This window comes from Apteryx mantelli, chromosome 17 (genome assembly GCF_036417845.1).
Source record: "Apteryx mantelli isolate bAptMan1 chromosome 17, bAptMan1.hap1, whole genome shotgun sequence".
Taxonomy (NCBI): Eukaryota; Metazoa; Chordata; class Aves; order Apterygiformes; family Apterygidae; genus Apteryx; species Apteryx mantelli.
This window is the reverse complement of record NC_089994.1, coordinates 7,452,501-7,472,991: the sequence shown is the minus strand read 5'-3', so window position 1 is coordinate 7,472,991 and position 20,491 is coordinate 7,452,501. Positions and strand designations below refer to the sequence as shown.

General features: G+C 40.0%; 1 protein-coding gene across 13 annotated transcripts in view; it reads right to left on the bottom strand.

Moving 5' to 3' along the window:
- The window catches only part of SFI1 (SFI1 centrin binding protein), a 60,503-nt gene extending 40,717 nt beyond the window's left edge, over positions 1-19,786 (bottom strand). For 10 of the 13 annotated variants that reach the window (XR_010885948.1, XR_010885947.1, XR_010885949.1 and 7 more), the window contains exons 1-15: positions 19,349-19,600; positions 18,883-18,965; positions 16,645-16,839; positions 15,499-15,570; positions 13,122-13,232; positions 12,705-12,799; positions 11,056-11,173; positions 10,685-10,787; positions 9,192-9,348; positions 8,237-8,398; positions 7,740-7,810; positions 6,453-6,545; positions 5,895-5,992; positions 1,226-1,307; positions 88-266 (exon numbers count right to left, since the gene is read on the bottom strand). Coding sequence is in view for 10 of the 13 variants with exons in the window: in XM_067307217.1 (XP_067163318.1) it covers positions 88-266; positions 1,226-1,307; positions 5,895-5,992; positions 6,453-6,545; positions 7,740-7,810; positions 8,237-8,398; positions 9,192-9,348; positions 10,685-10,787; positions 11,056-11,173; positions 12,705-12,799; positions 13,122-13,232; positions 15,499-15,570; positions 16,645-16,839; positions 18,883-18,902 (1,556 nt within the window). In the remaining 3 variants the exon portion in view is untranslated. Of the gene's footprint in view, positions 1-87; positions 267-1,225; positions 1,308-5,894; positions 5,993-6,452; positions 6,546-7,739; positions 7,811-8,236; positions 8,399-9,191; positions 9,349-10,684; positions 10,788-11,055; positions 11,174-12,704; positions 12,800-13,121; positions 13,233-15,498; positions 15,571-16,644; positions 16,840-18,882; positions 18,966-19,348; positions 19,612-19,769 lie in introns of those variants that run through there. The other 3 variants (XM_067307225.1, XM_067307221.1, XM_067307220.1) reach the window with 3 other exon arrangements.
- Between the last annotated feature and the right edge of the window lie 705 nt (positions 19,787-20,491).

Below are 20,491 nucleotides of genomic sequence, written 5' to 3'. Positions count from 1 at the left end.
CAGAGTCACTGAATTAAATGCTGCTTTGTCAAAGTGGGCTGCCACAGGGCCAATCCAAATAATTCTCCCTTTTGAGAAACTTCTTACTCTGTTTTTCTCTCCTGAGTATTTTGCTTCCACAGACAGAAAGCCTTTAACAGCAGCACGTAGCTGTAGTGATCTCTGGCACGAACCAAGTCCTCTTGCTCCTCCAGGCGCACATTTGTTCTTCTGCGCCAGAAGCACCAGAAACAAATCAACAGTTGCCTCTCAAAATGAAGTACAGCCTATAATGGAGAGAAGACAGCAACGAATGCACGACACAGGCAAAAACAACAGAAGACAATTCTTCAAAGGCGACAGGCACAGCAGAACTGTCCTATGTTTTTTTTCCCTTCTACTCAAGTTGAATAACAATGGACACATGCCATAAAAACCCCTTTCCTGAAAGTTTTTCTGAATGTGTTCTGTAGGTACCTGTTTGTGTGGATGGAGAAACCGTTACCAGAAAACAGCAGGCCAAAGAGAGGAAAAATATAGGCTGATAAGTAGCATGTGAAAGTCTCTGAAGAACAGATAAGCTCCAGAGACTAGTCCTGTTGAACTCACAAGAACTGATAAACTTGGAACACGAGGAGTCAGCTGAATCTGCACAAGGCCACCAGCGGACACGAACATCAACACTGCGTTGTGTAACTTGGACTACATCAAATAAAACAGTGGCTGCTATATGCAAACAAAGACTTCAGGATTATGTGTACACCTGATGAAACAAAGCATCTTGTGGGATTTTCTGAACATCTAGAAGCCACTTGTGTGTCAGTACAACCCTCTGCTTCTTAATAAACAGCTGGAGTTGGCCTCCCAACTGTTGCTCCAACCACATAAGAAAGGGGGAGAGAGACAGAGTGCGCGTATGAGAGAGAGAAAGAGACAGAGAAAGAGAGAGAGAGTGTGTGTGTGTGTGTGTGTGTATGCACATTCATACTGTGTCAAGGAATAAGTGAATGTATTGCCTGAATAGTTATCTGCTATTAATAATAACAGCTTGATCCTATTAAGAACAGCTTAATTTTAAAAAGGTGTTCTAGCAAACATTGCTTGTGATCTGTATCTCCCCTGACTTGATCCCTGGCCATGGAAAAGGGAATTTACAACAGCATCTCATGTAACCGATGTTCACAAATGGTGACTGAGAAATCATCCCTTCTACTTCCTGATCGAGGCCAGATAAAGAGCTATTTACCCTCTTCTCTCCCATTCGGTATTCTCGCTGCTTGCATGTCCTCAGCCACCATATGTCAAATACCTTTCTCATCAATACCTCCCTGCAAGCAAAAAGGGGAATGTCAGCACAAGAGAGAATTCCTTCAGACAACAGGTTGATTTTATGGACTTCAAAAGACCAATCTGTCTACATGTTAAATAGTTACTTGATTCTGAGTCGTGCAAGCCTTTTTTTAAAAAAAAAAAAAAAAAAAAAAAAAAAAAAAAAAGAGAGAGAGATCAGTCAGCTATATATCTTCATTATTCTCTGGGTTAAAAAAAAAAAAAAAGTGTAGTAATTAGTCCATCCCCTGAAACCCTTCCCAGGACACATAAGATTAATGAATTCATTGAAGTTATTAGAACTCCTTGCTTTCATTCACATCATTCAAAAGATTCTAACTTCTGATCACTTCATTAATTTTACTTACGAACAGACACACAGAAAATTATAAAAGAACCTTTAACAACTTGTCCACTATAAACACAATCTACTCCCTCCTCCCTTGGAAATATTTTAAAGATCCTACTCTATACTTTTTTTTAAAACAAACATTGTAATAGGACTTGCAAAAAGTTATGACAACAAATAACAAAGAGCAGCAGTGTGGCCTGACATCAAGAACGAATGGATTCTACCAAAGTCTTCTTTCATGAACAAGATCAGGTTAGTTGCCCTCATTATCAAAGCTTCCTTCCCTCTAGATGAAGATAATGCTTACTTGCTAGTCTGCCTCCATCCCAGGGAGGCACAAGAATCATTACAAATTAGTATTCTGAAGATGCAATACATGTTTGGGATTAGGTGCTCTCTCTCTCTCTCACACAGAGCGAGTATATGGTAGAACTGTCCTAGTCCAGAAGCCTGAGCTAAAGCCTAATGGAAATAACACCCAGTTCAAGCTACATAAGCTCTTTCTAACACTCAGTAATGTGTTTGTACTAATTAGAATAATTAGGCCAGCAAGTCCCAGCCCTTCTCTAGTCTAAAGAGCTCTGAAAGATATTTTGGACTCTTACCAGGTAGTTGTTGGTAGGTAGTTATTACAGCTCATTACAAGTTTATAGGTTGGCAAACAGCAAGAGTTAAGTAAGTCTTCCTGGAGGGTACTGGTGGTTGCCAACAAGAGTGTTTTTGATCTGTGTACAGTCACAAATCTCAAAATTTATGGCTCTTCTGGAGCATCTCCTGGGTCTGACCATAGATGCAGTAGTTGGGCACTGACTGGTACGACAGCATGTATGTGCATCAGAGACAGATGTGGAACATGAGCTCTGGCAAGCCACCATGGAAGTTTTATTTAGGCACAGGACTGGTTGGAAAGTGCATTCGGACTTCTGAACAAGGACCATGCTTCTTACAATTTCTTCTTTTGTGTTCAGAAAACAGAAGTTCATTTATACCCTTTTTAAAGAACAAAAATTGCACATGAAAACATTCCTGACTCCTGGAATCATAGAACCCATCAGAGGCTTTGAACTATCTGTTCATCCCTTCCCTGGTGAAAGAGGCACAAGTTACATTGCAGCAGTTTCATGCTGCAACTCATCTTCACTGAGCTTAAACCTCCTGGGTCTTTGAGCCTCTTCTCCCTCCATCTCCAGAGGGAAAGCTAATGCAGCACAGCTGCACTCACATGAGTTGGAAAAACTCCTAATTGCTTGCAGAAAGGCAGCTGCCCTCATTACTCAGCCCTCCAAAGCTGTTTGTGAATCTCTCAAAAAGCAAGCCAATGTCTAAGGCAAAACAGCTTTCTCTAGCTTGTTTTTCAACTGCGAAGCCCGGCTTCTGATGACAGAAGCACATCAATCTAAGAAACACACAGTGTGACTGTCCTCTCCCAGTGAAAGGTGCAAGGTCCCAAGTCTGCTAGGAAAGAGGATTCAATGCTAAAGAACAGGTTTTTCTCCCAGCTTACACAGGAAGAAGAGTGTCCCAGGAGGGCATCCACTGTAAGAGTATATGTCCAAACACAGCCTTTTTCAAGGGAAGCAAACCTTTTGTTAGTCTTCTAATATAGGAAATGGGAGATATGGTTTAATAGCATCATAGCTCTACCTGAGGAGAGTCAGGATTGCATCCACAAATACGAATACGAGCCCAGTTAAGGTCTTTAAGGAGTCTTGCACATAAAAAATTTTTTTTCTCCCTCTCCATCAAAATTTTTTCCATCTGATTTCCATAATGAACAAATATATACTCCTGTATCTTAAAACTCTGTGCATAGCTCCCATAATATACCAGTAAAAGTAATTAGTAATTTATATTGTTATTCTAAGACAAAGGCTAACAGTCAAATTTTCAGTGATGAGAAACCACAGCATCCATTTACTTTACTAGAAAACAAAAACACTAAACATCTCTGAAGAAAGTTTCCTAGTAATTTCACTCAATTCTACACTGTAAACCTAAACCAAAACAATTCCACCAATTATTTTGGTGCAAGACTATGGTTGTGAAACATAACCAGTATAACCATTTTGAGTCTGTGTGCTTTTCCTACGAGTTCCATATTCACAGTTCTTAAACCACTTCCATGCCTGAATGGCAGCAGGCAAAATTATATTCCCCAAACGCCTATCAGCTTTGACATACTGCATCTAAAGAGAAGCAACCAGCTTTATTCCATTTCAGAACAACATTTCCTCAATCTCTATCTCCCAGTGAATTTAAAACAAGATTGTCTGAAATAAATAACCCTAGTCAATTTAGAAAAAAAATTGCTGACATTTGTCTTTAAGTGTTTGATTCTAATCCTGAAAGCACAGTGGACACTTCTCTTGAGGAAGGAAACCAAAAACGAACAGCACCTCATTAATACAATAATAAGTGGTACAAGTAGCATGAATTTATTTAGGTTGGTTATTCAGTGGCTCATTTAATCCAGTGCTATGCACAGGGATTACGAACATCGCTAACAAACTACAACTGAGGTCCTAAAATCAGAACCAAAATGGGGACAAAGCCAATGCTTAGTTATCCATTACTCCAATAAGGAAAGAAGATAAAATAAACCACCCAAGTGGCACCTAATTTACACATGAGCAAACAGAAAACTATCCTTAACCAAAATCAGTTTTCTTTTTGTTTCTTTAAACCGACTGAACTGCAGAACTGTCTCTAATTTCACATTCTTTTTAACCTTTCATTCCCAAAACCAGTCCAAATGATATGCAGCACTTTGTTATCCACTCCAAAGACACCCAGCTTCACACTGAATCTTATACTGAGGCTTGAAGAGACAACCTTGAAGTAGTCTTTAGAGTGTAAATATCATCAGAATTGAAGTACAATTACCCTCCTCAACTAGTAAGTGCTTGAGCATCATCTGCCCTGGAGAGCAAAATAAAAGCAAGGAAACAGTCAGTAAAAGATTCAGAGAAAGGTGGTAGCGGACTGTGCCCAACAGTCAATGCTCAGCAAAGCCACTACCAGCCATGGAGTCCACAGATAGTAAAAACTACTTGAACATTGGAGAGATTCCATACCTGCCTCAATTTTCTCCATTTGACATTCTCTAACCACAACTTGAGAGATCTGTGCAGTAACGATGCTCCGAAAAATAAATGAAACAAGAATCAACTCAAACTTAGTACCAAGTACATCACTGCTCTCCGGTAGCATTAGCTTCTTTCAATCAGGAAAATTTTACTACTTACAGCAAACTTTGCTGGGATGCTTAGAAGAAATGAGATAAGAATTTTAGTGCATAGAAGATACCTAGGTAGTTCTCTGATCTGTAGAAAATCAAGTATGTTCTTGAAGGCAGACTGTGCTAAACAGAAAAAGAACTTCACACATAAGCACGCATGGCAGAATGAAGTACCACACCCTCCCATATTATCCTGAAGCTAACTTAAACCAAACAACTGTATGTGGCTCACTGCACTAATATACTAAATTGGGACCTCTTAACAGGTTTAATTTGAGAGCAGCACCACAATATCATGGCTGTAGAGTTTTCAGTTTCAACTCTAGCCCCAGGATCTGTGTACAGCACAGCATAACATGCTGTACTGCATAGCACAGACCTATCTTGTGGAGGTCTCATTCTCCCCTGTTAAGCTTCACCCAAAATCAAGAAGGTTCTAAGTCAACGTTCAGAATATTAGCACATCCTGTAATTTTGGAACTGGCTGAAGGCAGCATTAAGAATAAACGGACAGAAAAAACATCAGAACCAAATATATATCCTTCCAACTTCATCATAACAAACACGTGTACTTCCCACCAAGCTCCACAGGTCAAATTTAAAAACTTTTTGCCTGCTTTGTTAACATTGATTTATTCCTCGTACTAAACAAATTGAGCCTCTGCAAAAAAACCCCTTACCATTACTCTTGCAACACCTCTAGCAGCAGAGCTAGCGTACATGAGCCACCAATGCAGCAGCAAGCCTTTTAAGCCTTGTTTGTGCTCATGCTCCAACCTACTGCTATTACCAGCAGGATTTTCAGGTTTTGTAGCTAACATCAACAAGGCTCATAGCTATAAGCAAGAGGTGTAAATTGTCCATTCTTCAAAAAAAAGATGAGAGTAAATTGCATCAGGATGGTCAAGCTCCTGAAAGCATTACCAGATTTTAAAGCAGAACTAAAGGCCTACAAGCCTCACATCTGTATTGAAATATGAATTTCTCTCTGCGTACCTGTAATGGGTAGGAGCCACTGATGATAAAGCCTGCTGCTGTTCTTCCTCCTTCTCTTCCAAACGTGATTTCCAACGGTTCCAGAAGTTCTGCAGCACCTGAAGAAAACAGCAAAGATAAGAAAAACATAGATAATGAGAGAGGAGAAGAATGCAAAGAAGGAAATTACTAAATGTCCTACTGAAATGGCATTAGGAGTCAACCCTTGCAGAATGTTGCCCTGCTTCATAAAACAAAGCAGTGTAAAAAAAGTCTAGGAGCTCAGTACTTTCCTATTTTCCCCATTCAGGATTAAAGCTAATTGCTCCTTGCAATGCAAAATGAAGGAACACTTGCTATAAATTTTTCTGGCAAAAGTCATGATATACATAGGAAAACAGAAAACTGAACTAATGAGTCTAAGATGGACAGTTGATTTATGCAAGAGATTTTCTGGGGCTGCTAGTAATTAGGAACAAAGCCACTGATTTAACAAACTATTTTGCAGGTGAAGGTGTAAGCCAACGGGCCAGCTCAAGAAAAATTCTGATGCAGAACAGTTCAAAAAATCAAACTCACTGTGACTTGATGCTGACGGTATGCCAGATTTTTTCTCATTTGCTGAAGACGAGCATTCACAACATTCTGCCGAAGACCCTTAAGCCCAAATTGCTGTAACAACAAGAAATGTACACAACTTTCATGCAGTTCAAAGCACTAAGTGCTGATCAGTTTAGATCTGGCTGCTCCTGAAAGACAGCTTAAATTGGGTGTACAAGACTCCATGTTAGTGCTCTTACACTAAGGTTTTTGATTTTGTCATTGAAACAGCTATGCATTAGCTTCTCCTAACAAATGATTACTTTTCCAGCTAAACTAAAATTCCCTTCCACCTCCCCAGGTGAGCCACCTGACTCTTTATTCAACCATCAACACCACTACCCAACTCCTTTCCCAAACTATCTCTTCCTTTGATTGAAGATTCATAACTTGATCCTTATCAAATTAGAAAAGACCCACTTCCCGTCCAGGCCTCCTCTGCGCAAGAGAGAGAGGATTAGTATATTTTTAAAACTGTAGTTCTTTTGGACTACAATTCTGTAACAGTGGACTCGCACAATACCAAACATGCATCCTGCCTTGAAGTGCTCTTACAGTCACTAACATTTTCAAACTATAATCCAGAAAGATTTATTGCCATTCTTGTGATGATCAGTACTGATCCGCATCAAAAAAGCTGAAGACCTTGTGACCGCCTTTTAAACAGTCCTCAAGGATTACTCTTTTTTTTTGGGGGGGGGGGGGGAAATAAAGACACTTAGTCTTAACTCACTGCATAGGCACAAGGTATCTTTGAACTCTCACATGCAAACAGCATGTGTACATTACTAGAGAGGGAAGTACAAATAATTCCTGTAGCAAAACAGTGTAAAAGCAGACAGAAACATTTGGGGTAGCAATACATAATAGAGGCGAGGAAAATCAACAGGGTATATCAAGGGGAAAATGCTAATGCATGGTGAAAAGGCCAGGGAGCATTAGAGCCCTAAACTGTCAAGATTAATTTGCTACTTAACCAGTTTCCTGATTGGAAGAATAACTATTTCAGAGAGTAGCACAGTTTCCCCATCTGGATTCAAGCAGCCATCCGTATCTTTCTCTGCACGAAGAATAAAAAGTCTGGCAGATTCTGCAGTAGTTGGAATCTGGAAACCTGATGTCTGATCTGAACTCATCATGACAGGAATGGTGCATTCCTCACTTAACAACCACACATCACTGTTAGTATTAAAGGCACATTGTCAGCCATAATTATTTGAATTCTCTCCAGAGACACTTTCATCTGAAGTATAACAGTGCTCTTACCAACAAACGATGCCTGTGGTGTTTTTCAGCCAGCTCACGCCGCCAAGCCTCTTCCACACACAGTACAACATCCGTCACTGAGTTAAAGCATCTTTTACATGGAAAGGCCCATCCCCATATATACACAACGTTCCCCCACAGACAGGCACTAAATCTCTATCTCAATTTGCTTCAATACTTGAATTTCCTGCACTGTTATCTGTAAGGAGATATTTTGATTAAGGTCAAGTTTTTATGTATTGCTGGTTTACCACGACACATTTCCGATTCATTATTAAGCAAGTAACTCCTCTCTAACCTTAAATTATCTCCTGCAGGTTCTTCGCTGTCAACAAGCCTACTGTGACTGCAACAATTTTATTAATCGTTAGTATAGTCTTACATACATAACATGTTTGTCAACGATGCTACTACATGACATTGCTGTTAATTAACCAGATCCTTCCCTTGAAGGAATACTTTTTATCCGTCTCCTCTAGGTACTAAATAAAGGATACAATGCTTCCAGTGTGCAAAGACTCTCCATAAGACAATCTTTGCTGCTAGCTTTTCAATGCGCTTTTGGTGAGCATGCATTCTTCTCCTGCACTCCCATGACTGCTGCCAGCCTGAGAAACACCACTGGACTGCCCTGTCTTGGTGATGCTCCCGAGCCAGCTCTAGAAAACAAACATACAAATTACTCGTGACTTGCTCAATTCTGGGGTCATTTATATCAGCTCATGGTCATGACGTTCAAGCCACAGGTTCTCAAGTGACAGAAACTCTAACATTGGGAAGTGATGATAAGAATTCACAGTAACACTCAACTATGGACTATATTCTTCCTTTTGTTCAGGAAGGCAGTTTTAAAGCAGTAAAATACTGTATTGATTTAAAAAGGGAAAATTAAGACACTATGTCACTTATCCAACATACACAAGCTTGCTTCCATTTTAACATACTGCTATTACTAGCTTCCAGATACCCAAGTTGAATTCTTTTCCACTACCACAAATCAACAGACATTCACACAAGTGTCTAAACTCAACACCGTGACTTCAAGGGAGAAAGAGAAAGAACTAGTGCAACAATCTTTATCATCCCATATCAGTTTTATTTTGACTGATTATCAAGAAAATCCACACAGACTGACTGATAATAGTCATGAATACCTCCTTCTCACAGGTATCTCAGAGAATAATCTGCAACAGGCAAGTCTTGCCCAAGAGAACAATACAGCATTTCCTCTTAGGCCACATCCATCCTCTTGCCAGCAAGTGACCGTCTTGACAGTTCAGTATGTAACTGCACCTCAGCTAGCCAGGCCTGGGACAGTGTACAGTAAGTCCGAGCCACATCGCACCACCCACTGAGCTGGCATTGCAGTGTCTCCTAGAACAGGAAGAACACCCCTGCGCCCTAGCAAAGGGGACGAGCCCCACTCCATCCTAACTCATCACTTTCACTCACCATTCTGACGTCTCTTTGCCCTCTGGAGGTTTAAGTGTCCCAGCCAGGCCTCCATACATGTCTTCAGGTTCCGGTGCCGATGGTGAGTTACTGCCCTAGTCTCCTTCTGCTTCTCAGTCTGACTGTATAAATACAGCTCTCTCCACTGCAGCCAAGCCTGACAATTGGGGAGGAAGGAGAGTACGGAAAAAGAAATGGACAAGACTGGGGAAGTAAAATAAAGCAGAGAACACCACCACCACACAGGTAACAGGCAACTCCACGTAAAATCTAAAGGTGGAAATCATGAGCACTGAAGCTTACCCCCCCCCTCAAATAATAATAATAATAAAAATAATATCAATTCTTTAAGGCAGTTCAGAGCTAATAATAAAATGCATCTATGGGCCTGGGCCCTGACACACACCCCCCCCGCTTCAGGATGCCAATTTTATATCCTGACATTCCTTCTACAGGTATTGCCTGCCCTCCCACTCTACTCTGCCCAAATGCCCAAAAGAACACCAGCATAGAAAAGGTAGGGAAACAAAGAATGTCAACATCAAACTTTAAGATACTCTAGCACTTCCTTCATTAAAACACCAGAATAGTACTTTTTGAACAATGGGCTGTCAAATAGAGTATTTTCATTTAAAGAATCATATCTTGAGATATGACAAGATTTTCCAAATCATGAGATTATCTTATTAGTAGAATACTGACATCAAAGAGGCAGCGCTGCCATCTTACAGTGAAGGCAGAATTAAATATCATCATCTTTTTTAATGAAGTGGATAAAAAAGCAACAACACTCTCTAGCAAGCGCTGATCAGTTCCAGGTAAGGAAATAAAACCACATCATTTTCGCTTTCACTTCATCTAACATGAACCATTTACTGCAGAAGCTGACAACCTCTCAAGAATATGAAATGCAGGACTGCGTTTTCTTTCTGTAAAAAGGAGTTAAACATGCTGACAGAAATTCATTAAGACATAGGAAGTACTGTCTTATAAAAAAGGCAATGTGCTGTCAATCAGCTGATTGGCACTAGCTTGCCTTCTAACAAAACAGTAGATTGGACTTCTGTGGACTTCAGAACTCTGGGAGAGCTGGATGCAACTACCTTCCACGCCCTGCCCAAAATGCCACAGCTCCAAACTTGCAAACCTGTTGATTTCTTTTACCTCTTATTTACTTGTGGTTAGTTCTCTAGTGAATAGAACTCTGACACTTTCATTATTATCAAGCACTATATAAAACAATAATAATTCCTTTGGCAAGTCTGCTTCTTAGCAAATATAACACATGGATCCAGTCTGTTTTGTCTAGATTCCTTGTAAATATTTTTTTCTTGTAAAAACATTCTATCTAGACCTGCCTCCATCATAAATACTGTAATTTGCAAAGAAAATGAGCATCAGGCCCATTTTTCATTTAATCTGCGATGTACTGACAACACCTGGGTGCGACTTAAATGTTTGGAACGTTAATAGCTGGAGCTCTTAGGACTTACTCGGAATTGGAGGCTCTGGGCCCAATGCTGCAGAGCCAAAACATTCATTTTACATCCAGCACAGTTCTGGTAGAGTCGCCTTCTCCACACTGCCCATGATATGCTGCCAAGACAATGTTACAGACATGTTCAAAAGCAGTTTCCATAGTTTGGTGCAGAAAATCATCTTCCTCTCACTGGAAAAGGTATGTACCACTTAATCTTTTAAATTCACAGTCTACAGGCAAACTAGGAGAATTCAGACCAAAAAAAAAAAATAAAAAAAATCAAATGTGGAATAAAAAGTCATTGCAGGAAAAGATCACAAAATACAGGTAAAAGCCACAGTGTTACAGTCAATGCCTCTCTGCCTGTTTCAAATCTATTCTTACCGCAAACAGCTTCTTTCCCTGAATGCCAATGCCACAGACTGCATTCTGTGCTTCGTCCTTCGAACATCAACATAAATCAGCCAGTGTTGCCATGTCCAGAGCAGTTTCTGTTTATTTGCTGTGCACAACAAATTACAGCAGTTTAAAGCCATGCAAGAATCTGTCATTTTTAATAAGCCTATAACACCACTTCTTACCCTCCTCCCGTCCCCTCAGCCCACAGTGACACCTCGTGGGAAACCCTGAAATCACAGCCACTGGAACCACAGCCGCTACCGTCCACCCTGGCTGAGGGCGTCACGCTGACAGGAATCTCAGACACTGACAACATCATGCAGCTTGCTCAGAGCAGTGTGAATGATCAGATTCAGGTATCGGTACTATGCTTTCTTTTTTTAATTAAAATTTGTCTTCAATGCTTAGAAGGTATATATTAGTATCACAATATTCAGCATAACAACCTTATTGAATAAGATTTACAAGATTGTCTTGGGTTCTTGTAAAAAAGTTCATCAGTACCTCTTCTAGAGTTATCCTCTCTCCATTACAAACGCATAAACCACCCAGAAACACAATAAGTTTATTTAACAAGCCAGTCACAGCTAAAAACAGAACAGGAATCCCAAATTCCAGCCGATCACTTAATGCAGTACACAGCACTGTCTCCTCACAACAGTCTGGTTTGTCAGAACGAACATCACTGAAGCAAAGTTATTAGAAAGAAATCATCCAAAAACATGATTGATTTTATGTTATTTCAACATTTATACTTTAAAAAAATACATATTTTTTGAAAGGGTTCTTTGTGATCTGGTTTTAATCTACCCTAAAACAGGTCACCTCTACTTTTTTCTTTTTTTTAAACTAAGTAACTCTGTAATCCTTCTGGTCTCACTCACTAAGAAAGGGAATCTAGCTAGTGTATCAATTTGTTTCAAAAAGTGCCAGTCTATATTATATTCCAAGGCTACCTTGATGTGCAAAGATACCAGTTAACTTTGCAGATCAGCATGGAACAAAATGATAGTTTCACCCCTAAAAAGAAAAGAGTCTTTTTCCCCATCAGGGAAATAGATATTCTCTGAAACTGAAGGAAGTTGCAACCAATACAGGCAACTTCAACAGTAGGGCAAATCCACTGCAGAACAATCCATTGCAAGAACCTACGTCACCAGACCGGGGCGCTTCTAAAGCTTAGGCTTCCTTCCAATTGCAAGCATGTGCTGGGAGGAGGAAGGAATACAGATAAAATACGTGCAGTTAAGTTCACAACACAGGAAATCAATATATGATTTCTATAGCCACCATTGATACAGAACTCCAATAACATATTCTATTCCAAACGTCTATTTGAACACACATTAAAAAAAACCCAAAAACACGCAATTCAAAGCAGATGGAGTGGCCCTTAAGCTTCTTCATTGGCTTCCCTAAGCAACTACATAACTACCTAGTGCAGTGCAGGAACCCCCCCGCCAGTTTTAGGCAGACAACCATCTGTACCTAAGAGCATTACAGTTTCATAGGACAGGGGAGATAAACGCGCAAACACATGCAAGGGACAGAGATTCTGTGCAAGCATCTCCCTTGGAAACTCCCATCTCAACACGTCCCCAAATAAAGGTAGTTTCTGTCCCTTCTACACTTACCATGGGACTCTGCGACATAATTCTTACTCCTCTTTTCTTGTTGCTGGCATATATAGGCTCTCCAAGCCTTGAATATCAGGCTGTAGAGGAAATATCTGAAAAATTTTAAAAAGCCATTCAATGAAATCATTACCAACGCCTATAAGTAGGATCCCTTCAAGGTCAGTTACACTCTGAAGATAGGAATTTCCAGATAGGAAATTTTGACTTTACCCTAGGACAACAGAAGAGTATGTTTCATGAATAATGTAGAAAAAGAGGGGAAGAAAAAATAAGAAAAAAAAGCAATAAAGACATTGCTCTTAGCCCACAGGTACTATTGGTGTCACTTGATTAATAGTATTCACAACTCCTTCAGAACCTAGGGAACATTTTTCACATTGCTATACACACACAAGAGGAAGTCATTTCACAAACCTGTAATGGCAATCAGCTCTGAGGATTAGTTTCTTCTCTCTGCAAACAGTCCACCACTCCTCCTTCCACTCTCCAGAAGTTTTTTGAAGAATCTTCTGGTCATAGTAGCATCTAGGCAGTTCGGACATGGAAAAGATTTGGACATGGGAAACTTTGTAAAGGTTTCCAAGTTGACAATAAATCAGTTTTAATGAAGATTACACCATCTCTTTTCCAGTCTTGTCTGATTGGCCTAACAGTATCTAATTGCAGGAAAAATGCAACCCTTCTGTGATGCTTTTCTCCAAGACTCTAAGAAGTACGACAAGAGGCAATCCGTTTAATGCCTGTAAATACTTCACATAAAATCAAGGAAAGAAAGACAGATGTTGTAAGTGACTTGCCAAATATCAGAGAGCCAGCTAACTTCAGACCTATGAACAACACACCTTTTATGCTCAGTTCTGTGTTTTAACCATCAAACATCTAGCCCTACTGACAAATAATGATACGTATATTTTCCTTGCTAATCTTATTCTTTGTTATTTTAAAATAAAGTATTTTTCTTTTATACACAGATATTAACTACTTTGGATTTTATAATGTTTTGATACTTCCATTGTGTTCTTAGAAACAGCATGCTGATCTTAACTCATCCCAATGTTAAAATCTTCCCAAAGAACACTTAAATAGGCTTAAGAACTCCCTTAATTCAAGTTGCATGTTTTCTATGCTAAAAATCAAGCTGTTCATCTGTTCCATTTACCATTTACTTTCCTTCCACATGCTAAATCAGGCATAAATGGATTTACAAGTCACATATGGCATTCAAATCCTTTAACCCAAGTAGAGTAGCCTCTGCTTTTATACCCAAATTTAATTATCACGCCTGACCAGATAAGAAGTGATGCTACGTTTCAATTGAATTGCGAACAACTGAAGATTAAGATAGAGAAGGGTCTGAATGAGGGAATTAGGATTTTGATTACATATCTCAAAGGATAAGATTTTCTCTAACCAGAAACAACAGCCATCATCTATTATCCCAACCATTTTTTTTTAATTTTTTTTAAATATTCTCTCAAACAGTTTTCCATGTGGTCAAGACGACCTGGCCAACATTTTAAGAACCTGGAAGTCTCATCTCTGGAGTATGAATACTTTCCAAAACTTTCTCATCCACTTGTATTTTTGATGGAGATAAGGAAAATGGGAGGACCCATAAAAACACACAAGCTAGCAACAAAAGCACACAACAAGCCCCAACTCACAGCCTTTGCTCACACCAGTACCACTAAGCTTAATGAAGTTACTCACATCTGCAATAACAGGATTAGGTCCCGAATACCTAGATATTCCTTATTACAAACACATAAAAATTATCTCACAAATTGTAATTCATAGCTACCTACCCCAAGCCAAGTTGCTAAGACATTCCAAGCACTCAAGCAGAAAAAAAACAAAAGACAAAAGAAACAAGAGCTATAGGTTAATCTTTTGGATTTAGTGCATTAACAGAACATTTCAAATAAAAGATATGGAGAACTGGGGACTCTCTTAAATCTAAAAATGCAATTAATTTTTGCTGATGTCCCTGGCTGAACTTCAGGAAAAAAACTTAAAAATTATTTCCACTCATCCTCCTTAAAAAAAAAAAGTCCCGAATTTACACAATGCCAAAGCAAGTAATGCAAATTCAGTATATGGGATAGCAAGAATACTACGGTTCACAGGACAACTTCCGTTTACCAACTAAGGCAGTCATAGTCAGAATACATTTGATACTGTAGAATGAAAGGGGATAACTAAGGGTCTGATCTTGCTCTCACTGTAACAAATGCAGGTCTTTCCACTGGGAACTGCTTCAGTTCCCAAGGGTGTGGTAAAATAAGAATGAACATGCAAATTAAAGCAAAACAAGAAAAGAGTATCAAAGTGTTGATTTTCAATAGCTGACAGAACACTAACGACAGAAACAAAATGCCTGACACAGGTATTTCAAAGTCATATAGATGCAAAGCATACATAGATACACATTAAAAACAACACTGCAAACGGTAAAGTGAACTGAATTTCAAGACTTAACTGCTTTTCAGACTATTTATAACTTTTAAAAATTGTTAAATTTAAAGCAGGTATTGCATCCATACCCCCAATTATATGCAAGTACAGCTCAGCTTCACAGAGACAACCACAATTCCTCTGAATTTAGTAAGTAAAACTTAACCATGATTATTAAAAACAAACAAAAAGCAGGAGCAAGAGGGGGATTCAAAGGAAACCTTCAAATGATCTCAAAAGACATCCAAATATTTTTTTGGCAACCAGCATTCTCTTATCCCAACGGTACAGCACTAAACCACATCAAAAAAACCTTGATCTCTGAAACTTCATCTACCTGACTTTGGAAGGGAGAACTTGTCCAAATGTCTTTTTTGCCCACAGATAGAAGAATTTCCTTGCTAGGTATCTGGAATATAAACAAAGGTTAATTGTCTTTGTACTCTTCCTCTGTTAATTTTCAGACAGCAGTCTTAAAAATAAAGACTTTCATGCTAGCTCCAAAATAATACTAACGGGCTGGTTTCATAAAGACCAATGCACATACATAACATTTACAGCTTGAAAATAGTCCCTTTAACAGGGCTATTCACCAAGCATAAATAGAGACACCAGCGCATCACTGCAGGACTGATTTGGGACATGCTTGTTTCAGAAACCAAGATAGCTGAGATGTCTTTCATGCAACCACTTACACCCAGTGATACTAAATAGCAGGCTGCTGATTAACTGGGGTGCCTTTATGTGATTTAGAAGACAGGACACGAGCATTTCTCTGAGATCAACTAGCTGAATCAGACTTACATTTCTGGAAGAGCTGAGCCAACCTAGTGTTTAGCCCTGAAACAAGGAGGTCTTCCTTCTTCCTTCCTCCCCCACATCAGTTCTGTTTTTTTAGCAAGCCTCTCCAGGATCCAATTCAGCTCACTAAATGTGGTTACGATATTATCACCCTTTCCCCCCTGCTTTTTTAAAATGGGTTCAAGAGCTAAATTGGCTCACAGAGGGCCCCAAGAGGCACCAAAGCCAGCACAAGGTAATTCATGAAAGTGCACAGCCATGAACAGGGTCTCACTCTTTCAGCATACCTGAGCTGCTAGATCAGCTCGATTTGTCCAACAAAATTATAGGTCTTAAATCTCTTAACAGTTACAGCCCCATCTTTGTCATGATTCCTTCAACAAAGGAAGCAAAGAAACACAACAGCAGGGAAAGACTAAAACATTATACTTGACAGTTCCCAGGAAAGTGTATTTTTAAATAGGCATTTTTAAACTTTACATTAGAAAACCAAAAATCTAGGAAATTTGACTGTGCTAACACATGTCCTCAAGTTATCACAAGACATTTTCAGAATTTTTTTGACATCCCTGTGAATAAAACCTTTGCCTTAGCCCTCATTTATACCACTGAAAACTGAAGAATTCTTCAGGAGAACTATCCCCTGCTCCATTCAGTGAAAATTATGTTTTGTACTTATCACCTGATTCGGAGTTCTTTTAACCTTCTTCCTTGATTGCAGGTATACCCAGCTTGACATGGATTGTGATAACCCCTGTTCTGAAATCGATGTCCAGCAGATTGTGGAGCAACAGACTGACAAGCAACAGATTGACCAGTCACATGCATGTTAGGTCTATGAAGTTGTTGGGTTGCATGCATCTTCAGAGATTTTAAACTTAAAAGGAAAGAAAAAAGAAATACTGCATGTAAGACCATGTTAACTGTAAAGAAGTGGCATCATTTCTATAAATTAATCTATAACTAAGCTATACAATCACATAGAGAAATTGACAGCTCCACAATGTTAAAACACATTTAACATCTCTCTTTTCAAGCATTATTCAATAACTTTGTCTCTGGAATTTTAAGGTCATTTCCCCATGAATAGCAGTAAGAGAGATTTCAGAGCAATCATGTCATAGATAGTTCCTTTCTCCTCTACAGTTGAAATGAAAAAGAACTAAAATGCATTTGAGCTTCCCTTCCCATGTATTTATATACAGTAAAAATTAAGGTCTTTACAGAAAAGAACAAGATTTAAACATGTTTTTCTATTTTTTTTTTTATCCTTGAACATATCAAGCTGTTTTGTCTACCACTGAAAAACTCTCTTGAGGACTACAGAATTGAGGTGAGGATTCTCAGTGATCACTTTAATAGAAAAGCCACTTATACATACAGTCCGTTTACAAGGAGATCTTTCCTAGTCTTCCTTATATTTGAACAAAGCGTGTTCCTTCTTTAAGAAAAAAATTGCTAAAAATCCCTCCCTGTTTTCGCATAGCCATCATTAAAGAAGCAAAATTAAGCAGATTCTTCCATTATGCAGTTTATTTTGAAGCCTAGTTCTAATTTGAAAAATAACTTTAAAATGCGTTTACAAATTCTAAGTATTTTGCCTCAACAATTTTCTGAAAACAAGCATGATAAAAAAAAAAACCTAACCAGATAAAACCTGTTGAACCAGTTGTATTGAAGCTTCTTTCTCAAAACAAATACTGCCACCACCCTGAAAATTTGCACATTAGAACCACAAACACATTCTTGAACTCCTCAACACTCAACAGAAGAGACGGCCTGAAATCTCATCCCAATAATCACCTGAAGTGAGCTAGGAAAAACATATGGCTACAGCCAGGAAAAATCTTGGTCCCGCAGTTATTGGAATAATCCACACTAAGAGGTTTCAGGAGTTCAGTTGAGCACTCATTCAAAGTATTGACAATAAGTTAGAAAAAAAAATTCCAATAGCTTATTAGTTAAAATCTCATAGCAGAAAGAACAGTATTTTTAGCTTGTTCCAGCAAGCTGTAAAAAGCTAAAACAAAGCTAATGAAAGAAAACAAGAGCTATATTTTGCCAGAGAGATAAATTCTTGTTCCCCTATAAAACATTATTTGAATATTTTCTGAAAAAGAAGGGCCCCATCTGGCAGACAAAAGAATTCTGTGCATGTCAAGATGCGGAGCTGAGGCAACTGCATGCACTTTTGAAGAAAAGAGTTTCAGGCACTTTTTAAATTATGCAAAATAGTTTCCAGTACATTTCTTGTACAGTTCTTGTACTTTTTTATTAGACCCACTTCCCTTCAAAACCTTCTACTCTATTCCAAAGGTAAACTTAGTCTGATTATACACAGTTACAACATCACACAAAATAGTAAAAAATCAAGCGCAGGCGGAACATTTAGAAGTTTGTATTTAAAGTCTAAGGTATGTGAATATGTAATCATTTTTCAATATACATAATTTATAATAGACTATTCCTAAATAGAAGAACTGTATGTGATAGATGTTACACATATGTAGTGATGACAGCCCACGCCCTTGAGAATTTATGTGAAGTAGCCTAGAAAAATAAGGGTTGAAGAAGGATCATTTCCCCATCTTAATGTTAGGGAACAAGCACATGTTAAGGATAAGAGAATTGCTTAATACCACAGAGGAAATTTGTGGCTGGGCAAGTGATTGTATTCAAATGTCTTATGACCCAGGCTAATACCTTAAGTTCTTTTGTATTTTAGTGTTATGATAACATAAACCCAGATAAAGTTGTGGGTTTTTTTCTTCCAGGAGGTACATTTTCTGATTAAGAATGTTCCATAGAAATCAATTTAAAAAAATCTTAATTTGTTTCTGTCCCATGGAACGCATAAGTTGTCATAATGAAAATAATACAGCTAAGTCCTTTAACAAGGCAGCATCTTACTACTGCTTACCTGCTCTTGGACTTCTCCATTTTGCCTACAATTCCAAGTCAGTAGTAAATAAATGCACTCTGCACAGGAATGTTGTATATCATCTTTGGACAAAGCGTAAATTATTTCTCATTATTTATGATGAATCCATCAAATGAACCTATGCTAAATTCACTCTGTACATCTTAAAAACGACCTGAACTCTTCTCACCCAATCTGCACACAAAGAGTGTAATGAATTTCTAGATGTTTAGTATGAATAACATTCTTCTGCACGCTCACGGCCTTGCTGACTTGAGTGATACTATACTGACGTAATCTATTGGTAATGAACAGTTGTAACTGCTTGAACGCTAAGACATCATTGCCTAGTTAAATAAATAAAGCTGTGACTGGAAAAATGCTGTAAAACGGGAAAGGAGACCCTAAGCCATGTACCCTTATTCAAAGACAGGGATTAATAATCAAGGTGTGAGAAAACTGGTACCTAATCAAACTGATTCCTTTCACACTTCCTTTTTGTCGCTGTCGCTGTTGAGAACCACTGACCTCTCCCTTCACAAGCACGTAAGAACGAATAAAACGAAACCGTGAAACCGAGCGGGACGACGAGCCCGCCACAGCCCAGCCCTGCGGAAGGAGGCCCTCAGCGGCGACAAACAAATCGCCTCCCTGCAGCCGCGAAGGCCCCGCGGCGGCGGAGAAGCGGAGGCCGCGGGTCTCCCCGGGCCTGCAGGCGGCGCGAACAGGCTGCAGGTGACGCAGCCCCGGGAGCCCCCAGGAAGGAGCTGCCCCCCCGGCCCGCTCCCCGCCCGGGCCGGGCCGCCCTCCGCACCCCCGTGTCCCCCCACGTCTCCCCTCCGGCCCCCGCCGCGGCCCGCGGGGGCAGCGCGACGCCGCCGCCTCACCACAGAGCGGGAGCGGCGGCGCCGCGCGGCTGCCGGGAGGCGCCTCAGAGCGGCGCGCGCCGCCGCGCCCTGCCCCGCCCCGCGCAGCGAGAGGGGGCGGGGCCCCTCCCCCTTCGCCCCGCCCCCTCCCCCAGCGGCGCCGCAGCGGCCCCCAGCGGGCGGGAGGGGCGGCAGCAGCGCCGCGCCGGGACGGGGCCAGCGGGCGGCGGCGGCGCCGGGCCTCCTCCCCCGCTTTGTCACGGCTCCGTTTTCCGTTTTTTCCGTGAGAAGGAACATCTGCTAACTAATGCCGTACGACATAACGGCGGCTTTCCTCTAGGAAGCCGCGAAACAGTATTTCAACTTACGGTAGGGGCGTTTAACGCCTCCTGATGTCAGTGCCCGCAGCCCCTCGCAAGTGCTACTTGGAAATAAGCTCACGGCTCACACGAGCTACTAATTTCACTATGTGTTTGTCTGAAAAATGTACTGATTAGGATAAACTTGTTAGCAGTTAGAATACTATCTTATTCATAATCCAGCACGCAGTTTGCCAGTTAAGACTGAAAAATGTTTATTTGTTTCCTTCTGCAAGTAGCCACGAATGTAATTTTTAATATTGACTTTCTGCTTAATTAGAAAGTAGGAAAGAAATCAACATTATTCAGCAATCCTGCGTGTACTTCTTTGCTGCTCCCTAGAGCTCTGTCAAAGGCATTTGGAAAATCAGGGCCTTGACCGAG